This window comes from Barbus barbus (genome assembly GCF_936440315.1).
Source record: "Barbus barbus genome assembly, chromosome: 28".
NCBI classification, from domain to species: domain Eukaryota; kingdom Metazoa; phylum Chordata; class Actinopteri; order Cypriniformes; family Cyprinidae; genus Barbus; species Barbus barbus.
This window is the reverse complement of record NC_136756.1, coordinates 27,903,782-27,920,278: the sequence shown is the minus strand read 5'-3', so window position 1 is coordinate 27,920,278 and position 16,497 is coordinate 27,903,782. Positions and strand designations below refer to the sequence as shown.

Below are 16,497 nucleotides of genomic sequence, written 5' to 3'. Positions count from 1 at the left end.
TTTTTCTTTCCTTTTTTATTCATTTTAAACCATTTGAATATTGGATTGCATATATTTATATTAAATATACATTTTTCTTTTTCTTTATATGTATTATTTTTTTTTTTTTATAATTTATTTAGCTTTTCTAACACAATGCTCTACAGGTGTAGCGGCAGAAATGTTGTCATTTAGCATTTGGTAGACAGTTTTATCCACAGCATACAGGACATGCATTTTTATTAAATTTTATCTATAGAAATCAAAACCCAGGACCTTGCTTTATTATTATTATTATTAATAATTTTTTTTTTTTTTTTTGCTTTTTCCCTTTTCTTTTTATTTATTTGAATCTATTTTTATATTGAATTACATATATTTACATCAAATATGAATTTATTTATATTTCTAATTTTTTTTTATTTCTTATTGCTGACTTAAAATGATCAGCTTTATTTGTCTTCTATTTTTCTCTCTTCATTATGACTAATGTTTATGAAATGTGCTGTATAAATAAATGTGCCTTGCCTTTTTGTGACAGCACCAAAACAGGCTACATTCTGTCAAACTCACAGAAACAAAATCCAGCATAAAATAAAGAAAAACACTGCTGTAAAACAACTGGACAAGCAGCAAGTTTCCAAAACATTCCTTAATCATGAAGTCCAAGGTTTACAGAGCTATTTTCTGACAAAGCCCTCCACTGCTGTTGTTTTGGCCTCATCTGACGCAATGTGAACTGTATCAGGCTGAAGGTGTCACTCACCCTGCTGAGCTGCTCCAGTAGTCGATGGTTTTGTTCTGACAGCTCGCTGATGGCTCGGCTCTTGTCGCGGTCGGCCTCTCGCAGCTGCACCTGATGTCTCTCCAGCTCCCCCTGCAGGTGTTGCACATCTGTCTCCAGTTCTGCCACCCTTCCTTCCCACTCGCCCTCACGGCTCTCCAGACGCCGCCGCAGCTCGTGCTTCTCCTGCTCCAGGAGCTGGAAGAGGAAAAACAGGGTCATTGACATTTATTGGCATAAGTTTGCCAGGTTAGTGGCATCAAATCTTTAATAGATATTCATAGTTTTGTTTACGGCACTTAGTAGCAATTAAACTTGTAATATAATAAAACTACTACTGTTTTGAACAACAATATTCCAAAGTTTTGGAGTCAGTATGATTTTTATTCATCAAGAATGCATTAAATTGATCAAAAGTGACATTTATAATATCACCAAATATTTCTATTTCAAATAAATGCTGTTTTTAAAACTTTCTATTCATCAAAGAATCCTGAAAAATACAATGTATCACAGTTTCTGCAAAAATATGAAGCAGCACAACTGTTTTCAACATTGATAATAATCAGAAATGTTTGTTGAGCAGCAAATCAGCATATTACAATGATTTCTGAAGGATTGTGAGACACTGAAGACTGGAGTAACTGTAACGTTTAGCCAGCAGAGGGAGCTCTCACCCGAGTACTGAACCTGACCCGCTCCCTCTACTGTCACTTCCTGTTTGATTCCTATAAATTCTGAGACCTGTTCACGTGCTAGTCGCGAAGTATTGCCAGTCATTCTGCCTTACCAAGCATTTATTCCTGTTACTGTTCCTGTTTGCTAACCTGTCTTTGATCCTGCCTGATATCTTGACTCACGGTATTGTACTCTGCCCCTTTGTTCTGACGCCTGATCTGACTGATGTTTGTGTTTGGACCCTTTGCCTGCCTGATCACCATTGTCTTTGATGTTGCCCCTGTGTTTGATGAACAATCTACTTGCTTCTCTGATTTAACCTTCTGCCTGTTTTGCCGACCTCTGTTTAAAGCCTTGACCTCTAATAAACTTCCGCTTATGGATTCTAACCAAACTCCAGCGTCACTGTTACAGAATACATCGCCTACTATGAATCCAGCAGAAGTGTCGAATCTACAAGCAGCAGTCTCATACCAAAGAGAAATGCTCCAAGGATATCAGGAACAACTCACCCCGTAGCGGTCCATCAACGAACATCTGACGCACTACTTTCGTTCTCTCCCTCCGCCCAAACACCAAAGACCATAAGCTTCGCACTCCCTGATAAATTCGACGGAACAGCTGAACAGTGCAAGGGCTTTATTCGCCAAGTGTAGGTTTATCTGGATCACCAAGGAGAGAGATTCGAATCAGAGGGAAAAAAGTGCGCTTTCATCATGACACTTTTGATGGGCAGAGCTATCGATTGGGCGGGCAGCAGCCGTTTGGGACTCGGACTCCCGACTAAGGAGTTCAGTGATGTACTTCATTCAACAACTCCGTGAAGTGTTTGAATATCCTCCTCCGATTTTGTCACGCTCGCTATCAGGATTGATAACCTCATGAGACAAACTCCTAAGAAGAAAAGTGGAAAGGGTGGACAGACCAACGTTTTTACTCCTAACCCTGTTGAAATGTTTTCTCCTGAGGAACCCATGCAACTAAACACTATCTGAGAGTGAGAGAAACCGGAGGCGACATCAACGCCTGTGTTTTTACTGTGGTGAATCAGGTCACAGCAGTTTAGGATGCCCCCACAAGCTCCAAAGCAATCCCCGGGTAAATATTGAACATCTTGCCCTTTTAAGTAACAAAACTTTCACACTCCCTGTTGTCTTAAGATTTAATACCCTGTCTCTTGATCTCACAGCGACGATCGACTCGGGAGCTGCCCTGAATCTAATCCACCAGGATATTGTCACAAAACATAAAATTCCAACACAACCATGCACCCCACCAATCCAAGTCAAGGCTATCAATAATTTACAGATCGGCAAGGGCATCACTCACCAAACCAAGATGCTTACACTCCAGGTTGGAACTCTTTCAGCAAGGTATTCAGCAAGGTAAAAGCCACTCAACTTCCCCCACATAGACCATTGGAATGTGCCATCGATCTCCTGCCAAACACACAACCCCCCAAGAGTAAAATCTATCCACTTTCTAGAAACGAAAATCAAGCCATGGAGGAGTATGTGGATGAAGCTCTGAACTCTGGTTTTATTCGACCATCAACATCCCCAGCAGCTGCAGGATTCTTCTTCGTGGAGAAGAAAGATGGTGGTATAAGACCGTGTATTGATTATAGAGGACTGAATAACATTACCATTAAATTCCGTTATCCCCTTCCATTAGTGCCATCTGCACTAGAACAACTCAGAGAGGCCAAAATATACACCAAACTCGATCTCCGAAGTGCATATTATCTCGTCAGGATTAAAGAAGGGGATGAATGGAAAATAGCCCTTTTCACCACCTGGGGGCACTATGAATATCAGGTAATGCCATATGGGCTAGCCAACTCTCCTGCAATATTCCAATCTTTCATCAATGAAATCTTCAAGGATCTTCTAAATAAGTTTGTGTTCGCCTACATCGATGACATCCTCATCTTTTCCAAAACCGAACAGGAACACATCTCTCATGTCAGAACAGTCCTTTCCCGACTTCTAGAGAATAAATTATGTCAAAGCTGAAAAGTGTGAGTTCCACGTCAATCAAACCTTCTTCCTGGTTTACCACATCAGCTCACAGGGCGTCAAGATGAACAATCTCAAAATTCAGGCAGTCACGGAATGGCCACAACCACGAACCATCAAAGATCTGCAGAGATTCCTTGGCTTTGCCAATTTCTACAGGAGGTTTATTCGAAATTATAGCATGGTGGCCTCTCCCCTCACCTCGCTCCTTAAGAATAAACGATCAAAACTGGTTTGGACATCAGAAGCTGACAACGCTTTCCACGCATTGAAAGAACGATTTACGACAGCCCCTATTCTGAAGCATCCTGATCCGAACGAACCGTTCATACTAGAAGTGGATGCCTCAGACTGTGGCATAGGTGCAGTACTCTCACAGAGACAAGGACAACCAAGCAAATTGTATCCATGTGCTTTCTTCTCCAGGAAACTGACCACCGCAGAGCGTAACTATGATGTTGGAAATAAGGAACTACTCTCCATGAAAGCAGCTATAGAAGAATGGCGTCACTGGCTTGAGGGAGCTCTTCACCCATTTCAAGTGATAACTGAAAATAAGAATCTTGAATATATAAAAGGTGCAAAACGTCTTAACCCCCGTCAAGCCCGTTGGGCATTATTCTTCACATGCTTCAACGTTACAGTAACCTATCGACCTGACACTCTTTCCAGACAATATGACCCCTCCACAGAACACCACATCTCCGGTCCCATCCTACCCAGCTCAATCATCCTAGCCCCAGTCTTCTGGGACATCATGGAAGAACTAAGAGAAGTACAACAACAAGATCCCTCACCCGCAAACACACCCCCAGGAAAGCATTATGTACCTCAAGTTATGAGACAACGAATCATGCAATGGGTTCATACTTCTCTCTGCTCCAGTCATCCAGGTATCTCTCGAACCCTTAAACTTTTACAGAACTCTTTCTGGTGGGTTAACATGGCTTGAGACGTCACCCATTACATCAAATCATGTCAGATCTGTGCTCAGTCAAAAACCCCTAAAGAATTGCCTTCAGGTTTACTCAAACCATTACCCATTCCTCAATGACCATGGTCCCATCTGTCTATCGACTTTGTCACTGACCTTCCACCATCAAATAATAACACCATTATCCTGGTCATCATCGACCGTTTCTCAAAGTCCTGCCGTCTCATTCCACCACCTAAACTACCCACTGCCATGGAAACCGCTCAAACCCTCTTCCAACACGTCTTTAGGATCTATGGCCTACCAGAAGACATAGTCAATGACCCAATTCACGTCTCAGGTCTGGAGGGCATTCTGCAGTCAATTGGATATCAACGTTAGTCTAACTTCAGGCTATCACCCACAAGCTAACGGGCAAGTCGAGCGGCTCAACCAGGAAATCGGAAGGTATCTTTGAAGTTACTGCAGCCGTGAACAACACAGATGGTCTGAGTTCCTACCATGGGCGGAATACACCCAAAACTCTCTAACCCACTCCTCTAGAGGTCTAACTCCCTTCCAGTGCGTCCTGGGGTTCCAACCGCCTCTGTTCCCGTGGTCTGGTGAACCCTCCTCAGTTCCTGCAGTGGACGACCGGATTCAGCGTAGTGAGAGGGTGTGGGACAGTGCTCATGTTCGTCTCCAGCGGGCCGGGAGAATACAGGAATTTCAGGCCAACAGACGATGTCGCCCACACCCTCCCTACCAACCAGGACAACGGGTCTGGCTCTCCACAAAGGACATCAAGTTGCGGCTACCAAGCAGGAAGCTCAGTCCCAGGTATGTGGGCCCTTTCAAAATACTGAGACAAATCAATTATGTAACATACCAATTGGAGCGTCCTGCTAACTATCGTATCTCTCCCTCCTTCCATGTGTCCCTCCTCAAACCTGTCCATGGTTGAGCTGATCCTGGCCATGAAGCCCCAGAACCACCACCACCACTGGACTTTGATGGAACTCCAGCATATAGGGTGAATGAATTACTGGACTCGAGACGAAGAGGGGGTCAGCTCCATTATCTGGTGGACTGCGAGGGCTATGGACCTGAGGAGAGATCCTGGGTAGCCGCGCGGGACATTCTGGATCCGTCACTCATTGAGGAGTTTCATCGAGCCAGACCCAATCGACCAGCACCACGACCACGGGGATGTCCACGTCGAGCTCCAGGAGTCGCTCCTAGAGGGAGGGGTTCTGTAACGTTTAGCCTTGGTCTTTACTTTTACGTTTAGTCTTACTGAACCTGACCCGCTCCCTCTACTGTCACTTCCTGTTTGATTCCTATAAATTCTGAGACCTGTTCACGTGCTAGTCGCGAATTATTGCCAGTCATTCTGCTTTACCAAGCGTTTATTCCTGTTACTGTTCCTGTTTGCTAACCTGTCTTTGATCCTGCCTGATATCTTGACTCACTGTATTGTACTCTGCCCCTTTGTTCTGACGCCTGATCTGACTGATGTTTGTGTTTGGACCCTTTGCCTGCCTGATCACCATTGTCTTTGATGTTGAAGAGACTTCTTTCATAAATCATTAAACAAGAATATTTGTGAAATATATTACCTTTGGAAAGATAGAAATTTGAATTAAATTTCTATGTTCTATGATCTGATTTTTCTCCAGTGCTGGTAAACTACTGTGGCATTAAGTCAATTTAAATAACCCCGCCCCTAGATGTCATGTAAAACAGTCCCCTTATATTTTGATCATGCATTCTCAGAAAAAAAGGTACAAACGCTTTTACTGGGGTCGTACCCTTTCAAAAGTACTAAATTGCACCATTTAAGTACTACAATGTTCAATTTAAGTATTTAAACCTTTAAGGTACTACTCTAGGGATAAATATGGTACAAATTTGTACCTTTTGAAAAGCTATCAGTGACAGATTTTGTATGGTCTTTAGTGGGCCAGAATAAGCTGTAATGCAGACCAGTGTTAGTCTATAATAGCCAGACATGGTCTGAGACATTGTAACGCCACACCAGCAGAGGGAGCTCTTGCCCTAGTACAGACTGTTACTGCTCCCTCTGCTTCTATGGTTACTTCCTGTTTGGCGGCCATATAAAGAGGGCCATGCCAAACAGGCCTTTGCGAAGTCTTGTTCCGCTGTATTTGGACATTTCTGAGCGTTCTCATTATCTTGTTTTTGCCTTGCCTGTGTTTTGGACTCTGGACTGTTCTCTTGGTTATTGTTTGTTTGCCGCCTGCCTTGACCATTGCCTGTGTTTGTTTACTCTCTTGCCTTGCCCTGGAAGTTATTGTTTGCCGGTGATCGACCCTGCCTGCCTTGACCACGATCTGTATAATAAAGCTTGCGTTTGGATCTTATCCCTGTTGTCACGCTCCAGTCCTCATTACAGAAGACTTCGCCTACCACAGATCCAGCAGCTTTACCATCAACCATGAATCCTGAGGATTGTCTCGTGCGCCTCCGTCAAGGTGAGCTGCCCATTGAAGATTATGTGGCTAAGTTTTGTGAACTTTCCTACCAGACAGACTTTAAGGAAAGCTTCTTGAAAGACATTTTTCGGTTTGGACTAAGTAAAGAAATATCAAACTTAATGCCACGAAATACCCATCACTGGACTCTTACTCGTTATATTGATTTTGCTTTGTGTTTGAGTGGCTCTGCACTTACTGTGGGGACTGCTGATGAGGAACCCGGCTACCCTCCGGCATCCTCCACACCAGAGTATTCGAACGTCATGTCTGGAATTATTCACGTCACATCAGAGTCTACACAGCCTGCTCATGTCATTCCTGCCAAGCCAAGGCGAACTCCCGTCAAGCCTAAGTCTACTCATGTCATGCTTTCCAAGCCACAGTCTGCTCACGTCAGGCCTGCCAAGTCACAGTCTGCTTTCTTCACGTCTGCTAAGCCACAGCCTGCAAATGTTGCGTCTGTCAAGCCAGGACTTACTCACGTCACCTCTGTCAAGGCAAATCCTGCTAACATCATGCCTACTAACCCGAAACCTCCCAACATCACGCCTGCCACGCCCCAGCTTGCTAATGTCATGTCTGCTACACCAGGACCTACTCACGTCATGCCAGTTAAGTTACAGTTTACTCCTGTCATGTTAAACCCGTCACTGTCTGATTACATATCTACCAACCCAGAGTCTGATAACGTCATGTCTGCTACCCCAGGGCCTGCTCACGTTATGCTGGCTACTCAGGAGATTCTCCATAACATGGCCGCTATTCAAGAGCTCCATCGTAAGATAGCTGCTACACAAGAGTCTCTTGGGAAAATGGCCGCAGTTTTAGAGTCTGCTCACGCCATGCCTGCCCAGCCAGAGCCTGCTCGCGTCATGCCTGCTCACGGCATGCCTGCCCAGCCAGAGTCTACAGGGCCTACTCCCATCATGCCGGAATACCTGGCCAAGATGGCCACCATGCCTGAGTCCTCTGCCAGGATGGCCACCATGCCTGTGCCTCGCCATGTCACAGCTGTCAATCCAAAAACTGTGTACAAAATGGCCACCATACAAGAGTCACATCACATCTCAGACGATTTTCCACAGTCTTATCAAATCACAGCTGATGTTAAAGAACCAAGTCAAGTCATAACTGCTACCAACAAGCCAAGCCTAGCCACAGCTGATCATCACGAGTCAAGCCAAGCCACAATTGATCGTCAGGAGTCAAGCCAAGTCCCAGTTGATCATCCCAAAACAAGCCAAGCCACAATTGATTGCCATGAGGCAAGCAAAGCCACAGTTGATCCTCGCGAGTCCAGCCAAGGCACAGCTCCTCAGCCAGAGTCTCTTCACGCCTCAGCTCCTCAGCCAGAGTCTCTTCACGCCTCAGCTCCTCAGCCAGAGTCTCTTCACGCCTCAGCTCCTCAGCCAGAGTCTCTTCACGCCTCAGCTCCTCAGCCAGAGTCTCTTCACGCCTCAGCTCCTCAGCCAGAGTCTCTTCACGCCTCAGCTCCTCAGCCAGAGTCTCTTCACGCCTCAGCTCCTCAGCCAGAGTCTCTTCACGCCTCAGCTCCTCAGCCAGAGTCTCTTCACGCCTCAGCTTCTCAGCCAGAGTCTCTTCACGCCTCAGCTCCTCAGCCAGAGTCACTTCACGCCTCAGCTCCTCAGCCAGAGTCTCTTCACGCCTCCGCCGAACTGACAAAGGCTGTTACCACAGATTCTAGGTCAGTCCTTCGAGTTCTGATATCCAGTGTGATGGACCCACCACTGATGTCGGTGCGAGAAGCAGGCATTCCCAAGGTCTCAACTCTGGCTGTTACAGAGACTGTTCCCCTGACCTCAGTGCTTCCCGTTATGGCGGTCGCCATTCTGAGTGTGTGGGCTGCACACTGTGCTCCTGAGGCCTCTCCGGTCCACGAGCCTGTTCCAGTACCACCAGAGGTGGCGGCTTCGGCTGCAGAACCTCCCGAAGTGGTGGTACCTACACCCGTATCCCGAGAATCCAGTTCTCAAGTCACAGCCAGGAGTGCCAATCCCGATCCCCGAGAATCCAGTTCTCCAGTCACGGCCAGGAGTGCCGATCCAGATCCCCGAGAATCCTGTTCTCCAGTCACGGCCAGGAGTGCCGTTCCTGATCCTCAAGTATCCGCGCTGCAAGAGCGCCCACAAGTGCCCGCTCTTCCAGAGCGCCCTCAAGTGCCCGCTCCTCCTGAACTCATTGTCTGCCCCGTCACGGCCACGGAGATCGTTCCTGAGCTCTCGCCCTGTCCTGTCACGGCTAAAGAGGCCGCCTGTGAGCTCATGCCCTGTCCTGTCACGGCTAAAGAGGCCGTCTGTGAGCTCACGCCCTGTCCTGTCACGGCCAAGGAGGCCGTCTGTGAACTCACACCCTGTCCTGTCACGGCCAAGGAGGCCGTCTGTGAGCTCTCGCCCTGTCCCGTCACGGCTAAAGAAGCTGTCTGTGAGCTCACGCCCTGTCCCGTCACGGCTAAGGAGGCCGCCTGTGAATCCTTGTCCTGCCCAGTCACGGCTATGGAGGCCGTCTGTGAATCCACGTCCTGCCCAGTCACGGCTATGGAAGCTGCCTTTGAATCCTTGTCCTGTCCTGCCACGGCCATTGAGACCGTCTACGAACTCTCGACCTGCCCTGTCACGGCCCCTGGGACCATGGGGACTCTCTCTGTGTTGTCTGTCTCTGTTCTCCCTGTGGCGTCTGTCTCTGTTCTCCCTAGATCCCTGATCCTGCCATGGCTTCCTGACCAGTCCGCTCTACCGTGGAGATACTCTACCCAGTCTACGCCACACTGGTGGGCTCCGGCTCCGTTTACTCCGCCGTGGTGGTCAGCTGTCTGGCTCTGGGGGTCTCCTGCTCCGCCCAGGTGGGCTCTGGTCCCGTCCTGCCCTGCAACAAGGACTCTCCCAGTGTTGTCTGTCTCTGCTCTCTCTGTGTTGTCTGTCCTTGTTCTCCCCAGATCCCAGTCTCTGTCATGGGTTCCTGCTCGAGTCTGGTGGTCCTCTGCTCCGCCGTGGCGGTCCTCTGCTCCGGTCTGGTCATCTGCTCCGCCATGGTGGTCTTCTGCTCAGCCCTGGTGGGCTCTGACCCCGTCTGATCCGCCCTGCTGGGATTTGGTCCCGTCTGCTTCGCCCTGGTGGGCTCCAGTCCCATCGTCTCCACCATGGCTTCCTACCCTACCAGCTCTGCTATGGCTTAACCTGTCGACTCCACCATGGACACATGATCCACTGTACTACAGTTTGCCTTTGCTCCATGATCCAGGTCCTCCATTGCTCCATGATCCAGGTCCACTCCCTCTGCATGGACCTGGCCCTCCGTCCCACCCCCTGGTCTACTTCATTCCCACCACCCTCCTGGACTGTTTATTTTTTGAGCGCCAGGAGTCGCTCCTTGAGGGGGGGATTCTGTAACGCCACACCAGCAGAGGGAGCTCTTGCCCTAGTACAGACTGTTACTGCTCCCTCTGCTTCTATGGTTACTTCCTGTTTGGCGGCCATATAAAGAGGGCCATGCCAAACAGGCCTTTGCGAAGTCTTGTTCCGCTGTATTTGGACATTTCTGAGCGTTCTCATTATCTTGTTTTTGCCTTGCCTGTGTTTTGGACTCTGGACTGTTCTCTTGGTTATTGTTTGTTTGCCGCCTGCCTTGACCATTGCCTGTGTTTGTTTACTCTCTTGCCTTGCCCTGGAAGTTATTGTTTGCCGGTGATCGACCCTGCCTGCCTTGACCACGATCTGTATAATAAAGCTTGCGTTTGGATCTTATCCCTGTTGTCACGCTCCAGTCCTCATTACAGACATAAAGTTCTCATCTCATAAAGGGTCAGTCAGGTTGAGTACCGCGCACCTCTGAGAGCTCTTGCTATAATTGGAGAAAATGAAATCCGGCACTAATTAAGAGCTGTGAAATACACTGTGAAGGCTATCAATGCAATTAACTGTTAGAAGTCATTTCAGTGATGATTATTTGCTTTTGTTTGAGGGTGAAGGTTTCCTCAAACTAGTTAGAATATACGAGTAAAGAAAAACTAGGATGTAGATTAAGACAAGGGGTTTAAGTCAAAGATGTGAACCGGGCAGGAGGGACAGTTGCATGGAGAAGCACCAGGAATCTGTCACGCGTCTGGCCCTCAGACGACTGAAGAGAGCCAAAGCACATTAGCTTTGCTTGCAGCATCGCTGAAATTACCATCAGAGCCCATACAGATCTGAACCACATTCAACTCAGTCAACTTCTTCACGCAGTCCACATCAGTGACAGTAAACGCTTGGGTTTTGACAAACATCCGTTAGCTCTGCTTCTAATGTTTTCATGGCATCCACCATCATTGACATGCTTTTTTTTAATGACTGTATAAAAGTGTTTATAACATAATTATTATAAATTATTATATTTAGATTAGATTATTATATAATATTAATTAAAACCGGTTTATTAAACTGTACCATTTATTGTACTGCCTTTAATTTGCATTTTTATTTACATCGTTGTTGTAGACTTTTAGCCATGTTTACACTAGTAACTGGTTGTCTGTGAGCTCAGGATAAGTTTTTATTTATATATTTAGGCCTATTTGTTTGTTTGTAAACCTACTGTAGACGTGTTTCATGCACTGAATGTTGATATCAGTGTCGGAAATGTCTTTTATTAACAAATAAGAGTTGAAACCAGTAATGAATAACACTAAAAAGCCACGCTAGTTTGCGTAACTTATCCAATGGTAGAATTTCTAGAAAGTCACAAAGACTTTCTTAAAATGCAAACAGTTGGCAGAATATTAAATTAGGTTCAGAAGTTTAGAGCTTCTCACCTCCAGTTTGTCGTTTAAATCCTTGGTCATTTTGTCATATTGCTGTGTGAGGTCTTGGTTTCGTTCAAGTAGAGCTTTGCCCAGTTTAGCAGCGAGGACCAAGTCCTTCTCCTTCTGCCGGAAGAGCGACAGTAGGTCAGAGTCCTGTCCGCTCACAGGTGTCTCTGAGGCGGATACCTCCAGATCCTCCTCCCGCTCGCGGGTGAGCATGGCCAGCTCCTCCTCCAGAGCCATGCCGAGCCCTCCTGGCGCGGTGTGTAGCAGCGTGAGGGTCTGGTTTTCCGCGGCGGAGTCTGGCGAGTTTTGACGGCTGGGATTGAGCGCTCGGTCCATGCGGTCGCTGTCCAGCTGCGGTGGTGCTGAAATCGCGCTGCGCAGATCGAGGCAAGACGCGAACATCGCCTCAATCACGACAGATCGAGCGCTTTAGACCCGGTGAGCCCGCTTTAGTCCTGGGTCCAGGTGTCCTGCTTGGCTCTGGGTTGGTGATAACGCCATGGAAATGGATAAATCGTATCCAGTATGATTATATGCGCTTTATCTGGTCTCCGGCGGCAATCAATTGATCATTGAGCCCAATATAATCCATCAAGCCTCGCCGAATCAGTGTAAAACCCTCTCGGGATGGCTGATCTTCACGTTAACCCCCTTGATGATCACCGTCCAGTCGTTGTGTCCACTCCAGAGCACCGGGGTCCCGGTTATTCCCCATTATTGTCGCCCCTCGCTCACATCCCTGGCCTATAAAACACACAAATACACGGATTGCTCTCGTGCGCGAGCCTCCTCCCAACCCCACGCGCGCTCTCTCTGCGTCCGTGACGTCGAGCTCCTCGTAGCCGCCCATTGGTGGATTGTGATAACGCCATATGCTAGAAGAACTGGGTGAAAGACAGATGAATGTTGCTGGTGTGTTGGAGAACACACTGTGTTCTGGGAGGTTAATGACCTCTCATGGATAAGGTCAAAACTGTATCATTAACCCAGTATGATTTCATACAAATATTTTTCAGCTTTTAAATTGTAGTTGTTTCTCATATGGATTGGATCATATGGATATTATATGATTTTCTATAGTTTATGATTTTATAGTGTACATTTATGTTTTATATAAATACACACAGACACACATTTGGTACCTTTGTGTAAATTGATTAATTGAAGTTAACTAAAATAATATTAACAATTAATATAGCAAATAAAAAGCTAAAATGAAATTATATGAATATATAAATTATATATTTTTATAATTATACATATTCATCATTATGAAAATAATGGTCTCATAGTATTCATTTATTTGTTTGTTTGTCTTTTAATTTTTAAAGTAGAATATGAACATTTTAGGATAATATACATTAAAACAATATCAATGAATGATGCATGTACAGCAATGAATTACCAAACATATTAAGCTGTTCTGTTTTGTGTATTATTTGTTTATTTAGATATTTAATTACATTTAATTATTGCAGAACTATAGTTGAGTTCAAATGGATTTAAACTTTATTTGACAACTTTAAACAATCATGCTAAATGACAGAAATGCAATTATCATGACAGCACACATTCATGACTTCAGTCATTGCTTTGAAAGGGTTTGACCTCATTATTACAGCATGAACATACAAACACACATTCAGATTACTGAGAACATTCCACAGCAGCAGAAGCAGAACATCTGTAGGGAACGCAGGATTGCCTTCCACCCCCTTTGGCACATCCCTGTGATCTGATCTGCTTGAGTGTTCGGATCTATCGGATGTCATTTAATCTCATCTCACAGTGTTGAGCTCAATCATGGTGCGAGACATGCTTCAGTGCGCTTGTTTTCTATTGGTTCAGTGCTGCTCCAGCATGTGATGAATGTGTTTCAGTGCGAAACAAAGACTTCACTTGTGGACCATAATATTGACATACAAAGGAAAGTGGGTCACTCAACCGTCCAATCACTGTAGGGTCATTTACTGAAGGATGAATGGGAGAAACAATATGTTTGGAGGAGCTTCAGGGGATTGAGGCTGCATTTGTAATCCTGGTGATTAAATCACAGTCGCTCACATATGAGATGATCAATCTGCTCAGCTTTTGTTAAGAGTTAGTTAATGCACTGCAAAAGGGTTATCATCATGCAAATGTACATATATTCACAGATATACACATTTTTATGCAACTAACCAGTCAAGTGAGGAAAGTAATAATGGTACCATTTTACTTGAAGCTTTTATGTATTGTAAAAGTATTCATATTTTAAATGCATATTCAATATAACATTAATTTAATTATGTTATAATGCATTACATCTTTTCATAAATTATTGCTACCAAAGTTACATTGTATTTTTATATGTCCAGATTCCTTGTTACATCTGAAATTGGTTGTTTGTCATGTTATTTAATAAAATATATTTTTTAAAGGTGCAAGCATAAATAGATTAGTACTATTTTGGATTATTAATGTTATACTATTCAGTACAAGGCATACTAAAATAGTTTTATAATGCATTATAAGGCTTCAAGTAAAGTGTTACCAAAATGATAAACTACAATAATATTAAATAATAGAAACTTCCTTAATTTGAAAGAGAAAAGAATAAAAGAAAAACTTTTTTTTTTGGTGTTATAAAAATTACACATATAAAGGAGGAAATAAATAAATATATTATCTCTCTCATTTTTGGAATACATATGAAAATAACAACACATAAACAAATAATTGGATCTTTAAAATAGATTAAAATATTAAAACTAAAAAAAAATTATTTTTTATTTTTTATTTCCAAGGTGATATATAAAGCTGCTCGCTGAAATCTAAGCATTATTCCATTCAAAACATGCATGATGCTGAACTACAGACTCGAAGGACAATACTGCCATCTGATGGAAAACAAGTGCGCTTCATAAATTCTACAAATTGCTGAATATTTTTCTTGTGGGTCAGCCTTAAAAAGTGCAAGAGTAATGCATTTATTCATGAAGATAAAATTAATAACTAATATATTGCCTAATAGTTGCACCAGTAGCCTATACAAGGCAACATCCTACATCTCTGAATGCATGCTAAATCTAAACATTACTAGACATTTAGTTGCATCCTTACAATTAAAATATTACATAGATAATTTTATTATGCTGTTCGGCAATACGTGAATCAATTTACATATCCCATTTTCAGTTTAACGTTATTTAATCTGATTTCAGCACTTGTTTTCTGTGCTCTTGAAAACTCTGGAGGACTCTTAAATGTCCTGATGATTATTATTCCAGTCTGATTGATTTATGATGCATTTGTGAAAGCTCTTTGCTGAATACATTAGCGTTTATATAATGGTCTGAGTCACAGTCCTGAGTTAGTGACTATCCCATGGCTCTCTTCTACAGACCTAAGAGAAAATACAAAGCCTTTCAGTGCTGTTACACAATCCACACTTTTGCAGATAAAGAAGCATATGTTAAAGAAGCATATCGTCAAATACACAACATTTATTACTTATATAAGAACTTCAATAATCCTGTGCAATTCCTTCCCAATCCATTGGATGGAGCTGCGCTCTTCCTTATCTGAATATATTTTCCCAAAATCATTCTGCTGTTGAAGTGCCTAGTCAAGCAGAACAAAATAAAGATTATTTATGATTTCATAAAGCTCAGCCTAATTCTTTTACAACTTTCATACTAAATGCTGTGCTTCACTGCTGGTTTTAACTGAGTACAGCTGGTCTTAACTGGTGTCTTCCAGCCTGGTCCAAGCTAGTTTTAAACTGGTTTAGCCTGACCGTCTGAAAAAAGTGCCCAAACCCCATCAAAACCAGCCATCAGCCCTGCAGGGTCAGGCTGGGAGGCCGGCTCAGACCAGCAAACCATCTTAATCTGGTTTAAGATATTTTTTCAGCAGGGAATGTGTTTACGATACTGCAACACTATATAGGCCTAATAAAACATTAAGGACACAGTGATGCTAGTGACTCGCTCAGAAAGAAACTAACTTGTTTGATTCCTGAATGAATCAGTGTTTTTGAATGAATCGCTTGAATGAACAATTCAATGAGTCACTCAAAAGTTTCTGAACTAATCAGTCCCAGTGTGCATACTATCATCCTAAATTCTATGTGATATTAGTAATCAATACTATTTAGGGCAGATAGGGTAGATAGTATGCACATTGGGACGCAGGCGGTGTTTTTGAATGAGATTAAATGAAAAATTATTATGTTTACAAATAAAATATCAATAGTGATAGTCAAAGTAAAAACATTAAACAGGTGAAATGTGTTGAAAAGATTCATGAGAATGATTCAGTTCTGTAGTGTTTTGTTCCAGTGCTCATGAATCAGTGATCTGGTTTTGTCAGATGTACAGTGCTGTCTGTTTATTCTTGTTTATGAGTGTCTCTCATCTTCTGCTCTGCAGGATCTGCTCATGGATTAATGTGTCGCTGGAGATCTGAGTAAGTTTGGTGATCGTATCCTGGAGGACATGACTCAGTTCTACCTGGCTGAGATTGCGATGGCAGACTTCAGTTCTGTGCACAGGTATCTGAACTAACACTGATCAGTTCACCTAAACATGGAAATCATGACTGAAGCAATGATTCATTTAAAGGGACAGTCCACCCAAAAATGTAAATTCTGTCATTAATTACTCACCCTCATGTCATTCCAAACCCATAAGACCTTCGTTCATCTTCGGAACACAAATTAAGATATTTTTGATGAAATCCGAGAGCTCTCTGACCCTGCATAGAAAGCAAGAGTACTACCAAGGTCAAGGCACAGAAACGTAGTAAGGACATTGTTAAAATAGTCCATGTGACATCAGTGG

The 16,497-nt window shown here is 43.9% G+C and overlaps 1 protein-coding gene across 1 annotated transcript in view; it reads right to left on the bottom strand.

The window, feature by feature from the left end:
• LOC306848611 (BICD family-like cargo adapter 1) overlaps window positions 1–12,437 on the bottom strand; it is a 45,398-nt gene extending 32,961 nt beyond the window's left edge. The window contains exons 1-2 of the mRNA XM_079383257.1: window positions 11,678–12,437; window positions 746–961 (exon numbers count right to left, since the gene is read on the bottom strand). Of these exons, the coding sequence (XP_079239383.1) occupies window positions 746–961; window positions 11,678–12,076 (615 nt within the window). The 5' untranslated portion in view covers window positions 12,077–12,437. The remainder of the gene's footprint in view (window positions 1–745; window positions 962–11,677) is intronic.
• Window positions 12,438–16,497: the final 4,060 nt, after the last annotated feature.